This window comes from Corvus cornix, chromosome 14 (assembly GCF_000738735.6).
Source record: "Corvus cornix cornix isolate S_Up_H32 chromosome 14, ASM73873v5, whole genome shotgun sequence".
In the NCBI taxonomy this organism is placed as follows: Eukaryota; Metazoa; Chordata; class Aves; order Passeriformes; family Corvidae; genus Corvus; species Corvus cornix.
Genome location: NC_046344.1, coordinates 13396148 through 13411907, shown reverse-complemented (window position 1 = coordinate 13411907; position 15760 = coordinate 13396148). Strand labels below are relative to the sequence as shown.

Here is a 15760-nt window from a genome sequence, read left to right as displayed (position 1 = left end):
CAGGGGCACGAAGCTGGATAGCAGACTGGAGACAGGGCTGTGCTGATCTCTGGGGTCCCCTCATGGATAAGCCCCGACCCATCTCTGCAGTGGCCTCAGCTCCAGTGGGACTCTGCACCCCTGACCCGGCCTGGATGCACGTCCAAAAGCTGCTCTTGTCCTCACTAAAAGAAGGCCATGGGTAATTCCAGTTTCCTCACATCACTTCACAAACTTTCCATTACTTGCCTGAGGCAGTGATGAGCTCTCCAGGAGGATCTCACTTGGATTTGATTTCCACCCTTTCAGGCCCCCTATCCCTCACCTCAGGCTTCAGTCCTCATGAACCTTCACCCCAAGCCCGGACATTCCCTTGTCATCCCTGCAGCTATTCCTGCTGTTGTCCCTGCAGCTGTGCCCCTTGCCCAGGGGCTCCCTCTGCCCCACCAGCAATTCCTGCCCTGCCCCCAGCAAAGCAAAGGAGCAGAGAGGAAACTTTTCATTCTTTACCTGAAAGCAAAATCCACCAGAATCCTGGGAGAAGGGAAAAGTCTGCTGGGGAGGGTGGCTGAAAGGGTTTCTTTAATATATGAAAAAAAGAAGGCAAGAAACTGAGAACAAACTTGGGGAAGGCATTGAGTATGGGTAAGCTGGCTGTGCTGGCCCTTGCCTGGATGGATGTGATGATAGTGTTGGTGGAGCCAGTTGTGTGAGCAGAATTCTTGTGAATGCATCTTAATTATTACACAGCCGTAGGGACAAAGCTGCTAAAGCAGCAGGGGAGAGCTAAAGCTGCTAAAGCAGCAGCTACTAAACAGCTGGGCAGGGAAAGCGGAGAAGGTCTGTCACCATTCCTTCAGCTGGCTGTCACAGAGATTATCAGACTCCATGGGAGAGAACAAAGAATCCCTGTCCCTTTGGCTTTTCTGGAGGGATCCTCAGAGCAGGAAGGAAGGAAGCAGAAGGGCAGTGAGGGTTCCTCCTCTCCTGGCTGGGGTAAACCAGACACAAGGGACTGTGCTCATGACCATGTGGGGCAAGAGTATTCATGTGAAACAGAGCAGAAAGAGAAACTGGGTGGGATGGAAGAGAGATACTTGTTATGAACTGACACACAATTAACTAAAAACCTGAAAAAGATGAGCAAAGGTATAGACAAATATTCATTTCTAAGGAAGACAAGAAGAAAGGAAGGAAAAACACTTAAAGGACAAGGACTGAAAGCTGACTTTGCAGATAATTCTGATAATTTTATAGAACACTTAAAGCATGAATAATACCTCCAAGTCTGTACAATTGACCTGTTTTTCTCAGAGTTACCCTGAGGGCTACTGTACTTGTTATATCTGAAGAGCTCTAGTATCTTTTGATTTCATGGTGTGAACTACAGAATCTGTTTTGTCTGGACTTTTCAAAGTATCCCAGGTCCGGATAGGAAATAATTGTATGCAACACCATGAATCTTTGATTTTTCAGCATCTGCTTAAATGTTTTCCCAGTGATAGGAACAGTGAGATGCTTGGCTGGTGAGAGGCAGAGCCTTGGGGGAGAGGGAGGCAGAGGGTTTGGATGTGATCCTGTGAGACTGACTCAGGGCTGGATAACCCCATGTGCTGGCTAAGGTGGAGTCACAGCAGGCTGTGGAGCAGAATTTGGAGTGTACACAGACATTCATGTGGTTCTAAAGGTCTTCCCTATGTTCTTCAGAGCAGAGGCTGCCCTTGGGATGTGGAGAGTGAAGTGAAGGAGCAGCAGGGACACAGAGGGCGAGGCTGCTGTGCAAGGGGAGGGGATGGGGAGCTGCTGGAGGGGGGATCAGCCCAGCAAACCATGGAATGATGTGGCTCATCCCCTGCACCTCCCGCACTGCTGGGGACAGGAGCACAGCTGTTCAGCTGGCAGCTCTCAAGGGACCATTTCAGCTCTTACATCTACGTTTCTAGCAAATCTTCTGCTGTTATATGCAGTTACGTGCAATTAAAAATAAGTGCAATACAATGATATATTTGAGGAAACACGTGCAAGATTGGCAGCATTTTACTGCCAGCACTTTTCATAAAGCAAATTTCTTCCCTGGGAGCAGGGGCCTGTAGAATAATATTCTGACAAAAAGGTTTTATCATGCAAAATGGGGCTGACACTTTCCTTCCTTGAGTCCCAGATGATAAATGGAGCTGTTGGGAATAATGATAAAGCTTTAATTTTCAGCAGACATATAGGAAAGTGCCTGTTGCACAGGGTGTGTCCAGCACAGAGGTTGGATATGTGTGGCCAGGGGGTGCTGAGTGTGCACTGAGGCAAAGGAACAGGCAGAAAGGGTAAAGATATGTGCAAAGTAACTGGAAGGAAGAAAGGCTGGAGGGTTTTATTCATGAGGTATGAAAAGGAACATGGAGGTGGAGGAGTAGGAGGGAATGTGAAGTATCCCTGGGTATATGCACAGGAAGGAAAGAGGATTTATTTTATTTTCTATTTGTGCAAAGGCAGATGGGAGCTTGGGGAAGTTGTGTGGGACTGAGGGCACCCACAGCATGCAGCAACAGGGTGTTGCTAATGGACAGTCCTTGGACCCCCTGCAGCCAGAGCATTCCCAGGTCACAGCAGGGAAGCTGGGCATGAATATGATCACTTTAAAAATTAAAAATTTTGTATATTGCTGCACAGCTTTAAATCTCCAGAATGATCCCATGGTAACACTGTCTCTGGGCTTCCTATTATGTATTCAGATACAACAATTAAAATAATACGATATAAAAAAAGAAAGTCATAATCATGAAGTTTGGGAACACCACATGCTTGAGCTGTGTGTGCCAAGTGTGTGTGGAAGGGCGGGGAGGAGGTGACCGAGGAGGGAATTGTTGGGGGTGGGATTGTGTCATATTGTGAGGGCAAGAGGAGCCCAAATCAAATCCACAGTACCCATGCGAGAGAAAGAGGTCACTGTCCTGTGGGCCATCCATGTATTTTGCTATTTACTGTTCCAGAAGGGGCAGTAGTGGTACTTGAACAAGTTTCCCTAGCATTTCCCAATCTAACTCAAGACACTGTTCCTTATAATTCTGCTGGGCTCTTATCTGCAATTCTCGCTTCAATAATTCGCCTGGTTTCCCTCCCTGAGTGCTGATTTACCCCAAGGCACACACTGACCCCTTCCTCTTCACTGTGTCTGGGCTTTCTTTTCTCCCACAGAGAATATTTTAGAATTCACTGTCATGTCCAAATGCAAAATTAGGAAAATCATGGTTGTTTGCCTCATTTCTCTTTTCCTTCCAGTCTGAAAGGTAGAGTGAAAACTTGGACGTTAGCAGGGGGATAACTGTAACAACAGAATAACAAACATGATAACCAAGGAAAAGCTATAATCATGGAAGCTCTCTAGTTCTGCCCTCCCAGGAGAGCTCCTCACTCTGCTGCTGAAATGCTGATCATTCCAAACCTTCTGTCCCCTCAGAGCTTCCCAACCACTCTCTTCCACCACGGAGAAAGTGCCCCACTGGTCTGACGAACAGAGATCCATCCTGCTTATATTTTCTGCCCCCAAAATATCTTTATATCACTTCAGCTCATAGGCTTTTGGTGAGGATTTTCTGTACTTCTCAGCTCTTCATCCTGTGAAGGTATATCACCCTGTGGAGCCCATCCCTGCTGTGTGAGCCCAGGAGCTGTGTGCTCTTCTCAATCCACAGCTTTAAACAAAGCCTTAACTTTCTCACCAAAGAACGGGGGCAGCAGGTCCCTGGAGCAGCCACAGGGGTCAGCTACTGGGCAGAGTGACAGAGCACCTTTGGGCCTTGGGACGCACCAGGACTGCAGCCCAGCTATGACCCCGGTGGCAGTGGGGGTGGCACCGTGTGGGTGTTCCTGCAGTGCAGTGCAGTGTTCCTGCTGTGTTTGTGTGGATTTGCTCCAGAGGATGGGTTGTGCCAAGAAGCCAGGGATGGATTGTAGACATGTGACCATGGGAGATGGCAACCCCAAAGTGTCCTGGTGGTGGCTGGAAAATGCCTCAGCAGCTGTTGGGATTACTGGGAGGTGCCTGTTGCACATGCTGAGAAAGGATGGATGTCACATTTGGTACACCCCCACAATTTTACCTTTCTAGAGAGGGAAAATCAGCTTACATTGGCAGCACAGCTTTTTGTGAATTGGCTGCATATTGTAAAAACTTTTAGTGAGTATAGGAGAAAGGGTGGACACTGAGACATCACAAAATTTAAGAAAAAACAAATCAAGGAGGACCTTTTGCGTTTGCCTTTCACACATGCCTTCTCCAGGTGTCTCAGAGACTTCACCCACTGAAGTGGGTGAGAGCCTGGGTTTTCTGAAACCAGCAGAGTCCGTGGAAACCTCCCCTGATCGAGTGACTGGCTGCACTGACCTTTCTCTGAAGTACTTGATGGCTTCCTGGTCTAGGAAGTTCTGCTCTTCTCGAAAGCCCTGCTCAAAGATTTTGCGCTTGTGTCTGAACTCAATGACAGTCTTAGTGTAAGAGTTGAGGGTGGTGACGGAGGCCGCCATGCAGCAGGTGAAAGAGCCCCACGCCAGACTGTGGAGAGAGAAACCAGCAGACAGAGCTGGGTTAAGACAGCAGCTCATGTCATATTTCAGACACACACACACAGGGTGGGACCAGGCAGGGAAGGTGGAGGGGACAAACCTGTTCTTCTCATCTTACCTCGAAAGACCTGTGGCTCATGCTCAGGAAGGCAGGAGGCTGGGCTGGGGCTGGGCACAGCCTTCATCCCATGGAGAACCATGTGCTAAGGTGAACACTTGGTGCACTCTGACACCAGAGCCAAACACCTCCTGATTTCCCTCTGAAATGCCTCAGAGCCTTGCAGACGAGTCCTAAAATCCATACACTCCTGGAAGGAGTAATGCCCCAGAGAGTCTTTTGGAGCAGTCTTCCAGCATCCATGGGACACTGGCTGCACAATGCCACTGCAGGGATGGTTTCTAATCTGCTTTTCATGCCTTCATCAGACTACTGTATTTCCTTCTTTCCTGGTTCATGGACACTTCTGGCATTCCTGGCTTGTGTCTGGTCTCTGAAAGCCTGACCACAATAGAAGACAACACTTCCATTTTGTGGAGTCACCCAACCTGGGGGTCTCCTGACTGACCCCCTCAGTGTGAAGGCAGTGCCAGCCAACCTTGGCCAGCCAGGGGCAGGATGCCTGCAAGTACCAACCAGGAGCACAGAGAGGCAGAGGGAGAAAAGTGGAAGAAAAAAAGAAGACTGGCCCAATGCAAAGCTGGAAGAGCAGCAGGTGTTGTCCTGGGTCTCCTGGCAAGCAGGCTCAGCTGGGAGGTGCTCTGTTCCCTGCTTGTGGACAGGGCTTCCCCTCAGGTTCTTCTGCCCTCCCTGACCTCAAGTTCAGATGGGGCTGGTGAGGGACTCATGGTCCCAAGGAGCTGAGATGCTTTTTGAGCATGAAATGAGGCTGCAAAAAAAGACCCTGAATTCCTCCTTTTGTCAGCAGAGCTTCTCTGCATTCAAGCTCCCCTTGGCTTCACACTCAGCCCATCAACTCTGGCTACACATATTTCACAGTGGCTCCCTAACTAAGTTGGATTAACTTCATCATCTATGATGGTGACACACTTTACCTGCTCCTTTTTGCACTTTTTCTGTAACAAATTGATCTGAATTATGCAGAGCAGAAAGAATCCAGCCCCAGTAGCATTATCTTATAAATACTCATTGTCAACACAGCCCTCAGCATGAGCTATTTTCCCATTCTGCAAAGGACCTGCCGACAAGGAAGCAGTTTCTCATTTCAAATTAGACAAAACTTGAAAAAGAGCACATATTCATGGACTGAAAAATCTAGGGAAAAAGTGACTCAAGTAAACAGAAATGGCTCATTTCAATGATTTCAAAATTCAGCTTATAACAAGTCCTGCAGGGACTCCCGAGGCAATGAGATGTGTGGAGGCAGCTCCTTCCTTGTCATTTTTGAACCTGTTTGCCAGATGCAATCAAATGAGAAGGAAATGTAGTGACCCCTGGGGTGACAAAGTTCCCTGAAGTTTCCCATGGTTGGGAGGAGAAGTGGGAAGGGAACTTGTGCTAGGTGTGAGTGTCCAGGCACAGCATCTTCCTGGCCTGAGTCTTCCTGGCATGAGTCTTCCTCCCACGTGGAGTGTGTGGAAGAGCTCCAGCAGCTGCAAACATTTCCAGCTGGGCTCCTAAAGAGTATTCAGGAAGAAGCCAGCCAAATCCACATACCTCACTGTGCCTGGGAGGTGCCTGGGGAATGACATTTGAGGGAGAACTTCTCTTGGATGTTTCTGATGGTTTCTAATCATGAAATCAGAAGTGTTGAAAGGTTCAGAGAAGGAAATACAGAATGAAGACTCTCAGTGTCTGGCATTTGGGAAATTATAGTAATTAGGCAATTAGGATAGATGTGCTTTAGTTTTTATGGACCTTGGTTAAATGCTATGTATTTTGAATTGCAAGCAGTGGCTGTCCCACCTTCAAGAGTTACACCTGCCTTAGGTGAAGACCTCTTTAACAGCAGTGCTGTTAATGGTCCATGCCAGCTGTGCCCCAGATGTGGTGGGACTGTACCCACAGAGCTTCCTGTAGCTGCGCTCAGGGCTGGGCTCTCATGTTCCTCCATGGCTTAAACAGCTCAGGCTTTTAATATTTATTTTCTTTAGAGAGTCTTAACTTAAACAGCTACTGATCCTCAGAGGCACTGAAATCCCTTGCCTGGAGAATCCCCTGGCCCACTCCTGACTCATGCCAGAGACCAGAACAACCTTCAGGCTTTGCCAGTGCCTTGGGAATGGGGTAGGATAACAGAGGCCAACCCTGAGACATCTGAGCAGACTGTAAACAGTCTGCTCATTTTGGGGAGGGGTGTTTTTATCATTCCCTTTTGATAGAGAGGAAGTTGAGTCACAGAAAACTTAGTTTTCCCGCTGGCACTTGGGAAAGGGATGGCAGTCTGGATCCCCAAGACCCTTTGACTCTTGGCCATGGGGACAGCGTTCCCTGGCCTCACTTGTCAGGGCTGTTTCAGTTCTCTGGGCCGTGTTCTGTGGCTGGGTGCTGCAGTGGCACATTTACAGCAGGCTGAAAATCAGGGTGGTGGTTATGCTGCTGGGTGAGGGGTTCTCAAAGCTCATGTTCCAGGATGTCACCAGAACCCAGATGGAGCAGAAAATAATTCCTACATGTGTGGTTTTCCACCAGGCTGGATGGGCATTTGTGATTAACCCTTCTTAAAGAAGATGTTCAAGTCTGGGTGGTGTCAGGGGAGGTTGAAGCTCTCTGGTCTGTACAACAGTGGTGGCTCAGTGTTAGCTGGAAGGCAGAAGCCTTGTTTTTGCTTCATTTGCCTTCCAGAGCTTCCTTTTCCAGGTCTGCTACTCATCACTAGTGTGGCATGAGGGACCCCATGGCCTTCCTCAGGCTGCTGAGCACCACTGCAGGCTGAAAGTGCCACCGCTGCTCACCCCCGTCCCAGCAGAGCCAATGTTTGCACCGTGCCCCACATCCTGCACGGATAAATGTGCTGCCTTGGAAGCATCAGGGAAGGGAAGGAGGAAGGGAAGGAGGAAGGGAGGGAGGGAGGGAGACTACTAAATGCAAGAAGGAGCTTTGTGGCTGCAGTAGCTGGAGAGGAGCTCAGCTCCCACAGTGGCTGTGTGGAGTGAGGTCTCACCCCAGCAATACGGGCAGAGGGGATGTTGCTCCCACATATTTCCCTGCTTGTGGGTGTCTCCAGAGTCCTCCACAGCGAGACCTAACCCAGGGGCAGTCCTGGTCCTTAAACCAAAGCCTACTGTGCCCTCTCTGGCTGTGGTTGCCCAGGGAGAGCTGAGGAAGAGGCTGCTCTGGGACAGGGCTGGGGTCTGGACTTCATCTCCCATGGAGCACGGCTCCCAGCTCCACCTGCCATGGGACACAGCTCCCAAACCCACCTCCCATGGGATACCAGCTCCCAGCTCCATCTCTATGGGACACAGCTCCCAGCAGGGAGTGTGGGTGGGATGAGTGGGCCCAGGGAGAGCTCAGGATGCCCTGAGGGACCCTGGTGCCCACTCTGAGCCATGGGGGCTCTTGGCTTGCACAAGATGGAGAATAATCTAATGAGTGTTGTTCATGCAAGACATTCAACAGCATTCCGAAGTTTGAGTATTGCAGTAAATTACAAAATAGATTACTGAAGACAAATACGCCTTATTATTTAAATATATTGAAAATTATACAATTATTGTGACAGAGTTGTTATAAATATTAATATAAATATTATAAATATTATAAATATTATAAATATGGGAATGCAATGTATTTATAAGTCCATCATCACATGCAATAAATATTCATTATTGAGACACAAAATAAGCTGTATTTTAAATATAATGTGATTGGTATTTCGTAACATGTTGCTAAAATGGTAGCAACTCCTCCTATGAAACACAGCATAGAGAGGTGAGAAGGAAAGACTAATAATTCCCTGCAGTGCTGTGCATGAGAAGTATTTATATTTATTTACTGGTGTTAGCAAAGATTGTTATTTTTGCTTTGAGATGGAAAGAAAATAATGTGCTATATTTAGAAATGACAAGAAGAAGGTATTTTCTCTATCCATCCAAAGAGGCTGATGCCTCTGGAGGAATGGGGATGTTGTTTGCAGGTATTTTTATTCTCCACAGCCTCCTGCTCTTGTTAAGCTTCTTATAAACTTGCAAGCAATATAACACAGTTGCTGTGTCTTGGTCAAATTAGTTTTATGAGATTTTAGAAGATAAATGGGAAAGGTAAAAAAAAAAAATGCCATGTCCATTTTCCCAAGCCTTCTCCCCATGATCCACAGGGAAGTCTCATCATGCCAGGAGCACTGAACCTTCCTCTGCAGTTGTGTTAAAAGCTGCACTGTAAGGTTCAACTGAGACATTAATTAAAAACAAGGGGGGAAAAAAAAGAAAAGTCTAAAAGTCTCAGAAATGCCATGGCAATTATGTTCCTAAATTGAACTTTAATGAGAGTGCTCAATCTGTGTTGGTAATTGTGGGTGCTGTTTATTTACAAATGCTCTGTACCTGCTGATAGCACAGCTGCTGCTGCACAGCCACCCCTAACTGTCCCCCACACCTCAAAAACTGCACAGCCCCGGGGGCTTGTGCTCCTGCAAGTTTGGCAGCTGGAAATCCACAGGCGTGTTCCTGGCAATTGGAGGTGATATGTGCAATTCACCTCCCAACAGGGTGATGGAACAACTCCAAAGAGAAAAGAGAGGAACTGGTGGTGACACTTACCAGAAGGACCATCCATAGTCCCAGGAATGTGGTCGCCAGTCCTCTGGCCCAAGGCTGACTGTCACTTGGAAAACTTGAGTGTACATCATGTGTGCCACCATCCCCAAGAGACCTGGGAAGCAGGGATTAGAACAGGAATTTTTCTGCCAATGCTTTTTCTCATTCTTGAGGGAGCTACTGCTTGGAAGTGCTTTGAGAGCTGCAAAAAAGTCTTTGTTGTACTTTTATGCCTCCTGTTCTACTGTGGAGGAGGGAGCTGCATGGGCAGAGGAAAGATATGACTGAGAGCTCAATATTTTGCATCATACTGAATTCTCAATTAAAAGAGGAGTTGAAGGAAGAAAATTGTTGAAGAAAATGTTGCACAATGAGCATCCCCACCAACCCTGCTGCTGCAAACCAGGGCTGTGCCACCCACAGCTATCTCACAGCCCATCCCAGACAGGCCTCAGGTGAGAATGAGGAGAGAGGCTTCTGCAGGCAATGCAGACTCAATGTGTTCATGCCAAAGAACCATATTTTGTCCCAGTAGTTGCTAAGATTTATGAATCTGAACACTCATAAAACACTTGCAAGTTGCACAAGGAAGTGAGCTTGGTTCTCCTGATGATGTGTGCTGAGAGGACACCACTGGGATACTTTTGATGGTGCAGTGCTGGTGCTGCTTTTGTGAGACTGTTACAGCTCCCTGAGAGAACTGCAACTGGGTGAGGATTAGACAATGTGTTAGAGCCTTCAGGCCCTGTGATATTAAAGAACAAGGCTGCAGTAAATCACAGGGTGGCCTGAGTGGCTCTGCCTTTAGCTGGCCAGTGTGGTCCTGCAGTTTAAACAGAAAAAACCACCTGAACTTTATATTTAAACATCCCTCTGAGGAAAATCAAACCCCACTTTTCAAGCAGTGGTGGTCAGGAGCAGCTCTGAGGCTTGGAGTATTTTCTAGCTACAATAATTTGGGATGTTCCTGCCATAGCACCTGGGCAGTGCAGGGTGATGATCCCCAATGAGCTCAGGAAAGTGTGGGATCAGGCTAAGGAGGTGGGGCTGGATCACTATATCCCAAATAGTTCTTGGGGCCTACAGATGGGCAAAAGCCTCTTGTGCTGCAGTGGCAGTTCAAGGCACTTGGAAACACCCATATTCTGCCCTGGTGGGTACAGTGAGGTCTGTGTGTTACACTTTGCACCATTCATTCACTGTTCTCTCTGACCACCTACTTCTTTCCATGGTTGCCCTTCCTGTACGTGGAAGATCCAGATTTCCCTCCCCCAACCATACTGAATTATTGTCTCTTCTTTCCTTCTTACTTTCAAAACCTAAAACACTCTTAGTCTCCCCAGACACCTGGATGATTCAGGGCAGTTCTGGGGGAGGGAAGCTGGGGAATGTTTGTGTTGTGGGCATGTTAAGCAGGACCTTCAGCAAGACAAATGTCAGATTTGATACAAACAACGGCAGAGGCTGAGAGAAGACACTGTGTTACAGGGAGCTGGGGTGATTTGCTCAGCTGCCTCCTGTTGGAGTGACACACTGCAAAGATAGGAGGTGGAAAGAGCAACTCACTCCAGGAGAAATGAGATCTGGGCAGGGTGGGTGGCCTAATGGGAGCACAGAAAAGTGCTGCACACCTTGCTCATTTCTGGTTGTATTTAATTCCAGAATGCACCGGGCGCCTGCTGAACTTTTTAAATCAGTGGATTTTTCTTCAGCTGACAGCTGTGCCTTGATCTTAAGTTGAGGGTTTACTGTTTCTGTATGTCCTGTCAGTAATTTTTCAACCCTAATAAAATCTTACAGACTGCCCTGAGACCGTTCATAGTCACTCAGAGCCAGCAGGAGGTTTGGCCCAGCCAGGACGAGCCTCAGCAGGGCTGAGCTGCTCTGTTCTGTCACGCAAACCTTGCACAGGGTTTCAGCCACGTTCAGCCCTGTGGCTGTGTGGGAGGCTGAGGTGACAGTCCGCTGATCCAGGTGAGGAGGAGGTCACCACCAAAGCCTGGAAACGTGGTGTTCTTTGCTTTGTCTGCCTAATGGCAGGGAGGGACAGGGCTGGGTCTGCACCTGGCAGGGCTGTTGGTGCTGTTGTGCCACATCCAAACTAAAGTAGAATAATGCAAATCTTTTGTTGTGCTGCTTCCTGACTTTCGGTTTGGTCCATTTTAGCTGTGCCTTGCCAAGTTCTCCATGGGGATACCCCCTGGTCCATATTGCTGTACATTTAATGAGCTAAAATGAGCTGCCTGTGACACAGGATCATCTTTTCCCCCAGCTGGCTGCTCAAGGCTGGGCAGGGAGGGCACAATGCCTGCACCCATCCAGGGTCTGGGGCAAGAGGTGTTTGCAGATGGGAGATCCTGGTAAGGTGGTGTGCTGGAGTGGGGGGCAGTGCAGGAACACTGACCATTTATAGCTGGCTTGAGATCATGAGCCCTGCAGGACCAGAGCTCTTTGGAGGTGTTGGTAATGGAAGAGGTTAAGGAACTTTGGAAAGCTGGAGATGAAGGGTATTTGGAAAAGACTAATGTATTTTAAACCATTTTCTGATATTTTTTACTAGAAATGCTGTTTATAGAATATATCACAGTAATTAAGATGTTTTATTATAAATATTACGTGAGAGACGTGTAATTTTTTTAGTTTGTGTATGGTTAAGAGGGATACCAAAATTGTGATGTTGTGGGGTATTTTTTTAATGGCTGGTAGGGGATTAAGGAACAACAATAAGTGACCACACTGTTAGGATGTTTTTTCCTAACCTTTAGATGTTGAGCTATGAGAAGGTGGAGATCTCATTGAACTTTTATGAGGGAACTCAAGCATGAATTTAATGAGAAGTGTTATGCTCCAATGGAAAGTCCCCTTCATTACCTAATTTCTATTAAGCTATGTCATTATAAATATGCTAAGCTTAAATAAATATAGTTTTCTTCTTTCCTCTGATAACCCCGTCATTGAAAATAACAGCTAGCAGCATGCTGGGGTTTGGGGTTTTATCCTTGTTTCAATTCCTCTATCATTTTTCCCTGTAAATTTTGAAGTTTATATTTGGACTATCTTGGCAATGTACTTAGGAAGAGGGAAGGCCAAAATAAAAATAGAAAGTTGTGTAGGAAAGAAAACTTCATCATTCTTACAAAACTTTAAAACTGCAGTTAATGGTGAAGGGAGAGAGGAACAGCATGGAAGTAATTGATTGAATGCTGAAGAATTCCACATAGTTTGATTTTGAAAATGGAACTGATTTTTTTTTTTTTTTAAGTTCCAAATTATATCCAAAGCAGAAAAATATGCTTTGGCTGTTCTTATCAGATTTTTTTGTCACTCAGCTTTACTTCTGACCTTTTCTTTTTGTTACTATTTCACAATTTGCAGCTATCCCTGAAGATACAAGCTCCTTCCCAGAATGTACACTGCCTGTTGTAACGTCTTCCAGCCTGAAATGCAGCAGAATAAAATGCAGCAGAATAAAATGCACTTCTATTGCAGGAATTCTTTTTGCCTGAGAGGTCCATGCAGGAGTGCTCACATGAGCACTCTGGCTGCTTGTATGAATCCTGGAAAGTGGGGGTTCAAGCCAGAAAAAGCTTCACAGAAGGAAAGGGGCATTTCCTCAAGTTCAGATGGTGAGAGGCCCCAAGTACAGACCGAGCATGAAAATAGCCCGAAGCAGTTGTTGTGAGAGATGTTCATGTCCCAGGTCACCCTTGGGGCTGCTCCTCAGTGCCATTATTAGAACCCTTTTCATTCTCAATTTGGTTAATTAACAAGATTAGCTCCTTTCTTTGGTTTTCCAGCCTTCACCTACTTTCAGGATTAACAAAGAAAAAAAGAATTTTCAGCGTTACGTGTTTTTAAGTTTCCTCTGGAAAATGAGTGTGATGATGCTGCAAATGGAGCTGAGGCTGGAGCTGTGGTAATGGCTGTGCGGGAAGGATAATTACTGCGTTGCTGCTGTGAAATCAGGAATGAGGATATTCACTTCTCCCTGGCAAGAGGCAAATTTATCATGCAGTCTTTGTGCCAAAGGAACAAAAAATTACATTGAAAAATTGCAATAGCGAAATGGGGATAAGAGAGTCTTGGAGCCTCTGGTTTTTTATTCTCTCAGAGTTGCAGAATTTTGCTTTGAGGCGGTGAAAAGGGAGGGGGAGGTTCCTACCTGAAAGCACAGTGAAGACAGCAGCAAAGGCATTTAACTTGAGCCCATCTATGACACTGCTTGAATGAAAGAGCTCGAGGCACATGAGGCTGAACCCAACGACCAACAGCATGATGTACAACACCTCGGACACCACTGAGAGCCACAGCACACCTGAGGGCAAAGAGAGACAACCAGTCATCACTTGGGGAATACTTTCAAGAGGTTAACGTTGGCAAAAATTAATTAGGAAATCAGGAATATCTAGGAGTAACTGTGTAATTTTTTGTAAAAGTTGGTTGGTTTATAAGGTTGCCAACTGTAATCTGGGTTTTTAAAAAATGTTTATCACACCCACTGTATATAGAGACAAAATTCTTTACTGAAAGAGTTATTAAGCACAGTCTGCCCAGGGAAGTGGTGGAGTCACCACGCCTGTAAGTGTTCAGAAAACAAGTAAAGGTGGCACTTCCCAGTGTGGTTTAGTGGGCATGGGAGCCTTTGGTCAAAGGTTGGGTTTGATGATTTTGATGGTCTTTTCCAACCTTAATGATTCTGTGATTCACAGAGTTTAAACTCAGCAAACCATGGCCCGAACTCTGAAAAATAGAAAAAGTGGTGAATGAAGATGTGAAGAGTGCCAAGGTGGTAAAGAGACTGCAGAAAGAACAAGCTGTTGCTTGTTCTTGTTCAGCTTGGCTGAAGAACCTCTGCAGGTTATGTGTGAGAACCTCTTGGCTCCTCTGAGCCAAGGCACAGCTCACAGAATTCATTTTCCCACCCTGTGCCACAGTTTAGATGAGCAGAGCCCAGCACACACAGAGGTGATGGCACAGGAAACCTGACTGTCTGTGTGCTGCTGGGAGCTGGACAGGCTTGGATGCCTCTTTTCCACAAAGAAAATATTTTCAGTCCAGGTTTTGAAATTCCTATGTCACAGCATAGGGTTGGGGGCTGTTGTTAGAAACTGGAGTCCTGCAGGATGGCTGTTCTCACTCAAGGTGTTTGGATCCACCTCACAGGGTTTGTGCCACTGGAGCTGACACAGAAACTGCCACAGTTACAGCAGGGTGGGCACAGATATTTATAACAGGCTCAGATGAGGAGCTGCAGATGCAAAACTCGGCCTGGCTCATGTTTCCTCAGCCCCTGGGTACAGCCCTGAGGGTCAGGGCCCTGTTTGAGCTCTGCAGGACTCGGGGGCAGTGTGCAGGGCACGGGCTCTGGCAGCGCGGGGCAGTGCCCAGCAGGGACTGATTCACCACCAGGAGATGTCATGCTTGGGAATTCCAGCTCAAAACCTCCAGCAGGATCTGCTGAGTCTTTGAAAGTCACCAAGCCATGGGGTAAATTGGGGAGGATGGGAACAGATGATAAAATTAAGTCCCTGCCCAATTTCCAATTGCCGTTTCAGCATGAGAATCTGCTGGAATTCTCCAGTACATTTGCTAACCTGATTGCTAGAGAATTCACCTGGAAACAATGAGCAGTGATGGAAAATTTCAGCCTAAGCAGTTGAAACATGGAAAGTTAAGCATCTGAAGACAATGGCTTATATTAGAAAATGTTAGCTGTAACCATAGAGACTGCTACAGGCTTCACTATATTAATACCTTCTCTCCTCACTGTGAGAGCACATGTGTGATAAAGCCTACAGTCCAGCTTAGAAAACCAGATATGCAGTCTCACTTTTATCAAACATTTGAGTGTCCTCTTGGTGACCAGGCTGATCCCAGCTCATATTTTGTCTGGGAATTCATCTTTATAATTACATCTAATTAGTATGTGCTATTCGTTGTTGCCACTGTAGCTGACCTTTCGAGTTCTTATACCACACTACAGAGATAGCAATAAATAAAGCTTTTAATTGCTCACAGTGGCTGTGTGTGCAATATTGCATCTATCAACAGCAAACAGCTGCTTATCTCACTCCTGTTAGTCAATTTGGTATCAGGCAACTGGCACACTCTTCCAAAAAGGAATGCAAGTGAGAGAGAGCAAGGGTGTTGTTCTGAGATACAGCAGGCTTTAGAAGGCATTTTGCCTCATTTTCTCAAACCATCAGTTTCTATGATGAGAGAATGATGGAATGATTTGAATTTGGAAGAATTAGATGACGTAAACCTGACCCACAGACTGAGGCAGCAGACAGCCCTAACTAATGAGCTGTAATCCATGTAGCCCACACTTGGAATATTAATGTACAACACACCTGCCCAGGTGTTTATTGCCCTGATTCAACCCTTGTGGACACCCACTGGTGGTCTGTGCACACCAGGGCAGTGCTGTAACAGTGTCTGCAGCTCACCACTGTGGTGTGGCTCCATCTCTGCTTCCCTGAGGGGACAACTGGGCTCAAAGAGCTGC

The 15760-nt window shown here is 46.7% G+C and overlaps 1 protein-coding gene across 4 annotated transcripts in view; it reads right to left on the bottom strand.

The window, feature by feature from the left end:
• GSG1L (GSG1 like) overlaps nt 1-15760 on the bottom strand; it is a 56484-nt gene that overhangs the window by 9497 nt on the left and 31227 nt on the right. For 3 of the 4 annotated variants that reach the window (XM_039560675.1, XM_039560676.1, XM_010392159.4), the window contains exons 3-5: nt 13415-13567; nt 9256-9367; nt 4358-4525 (exon numbers count right to left, since the gene is read on the bottom strand). In XM_039560675.1, coding sequence (XP_039416609.1) covers nt 4358-4525; nt 9256-9367; nt 13415-13567 — 433 coding nt within the window. The remainder of the gene's footprint in view (nt 1-4357; nt 4526-9255; nt 9368-13414; nt 13568-15760) is intronic. The other variant, XM_019281549.3, reaches the window with a different exon arrangement.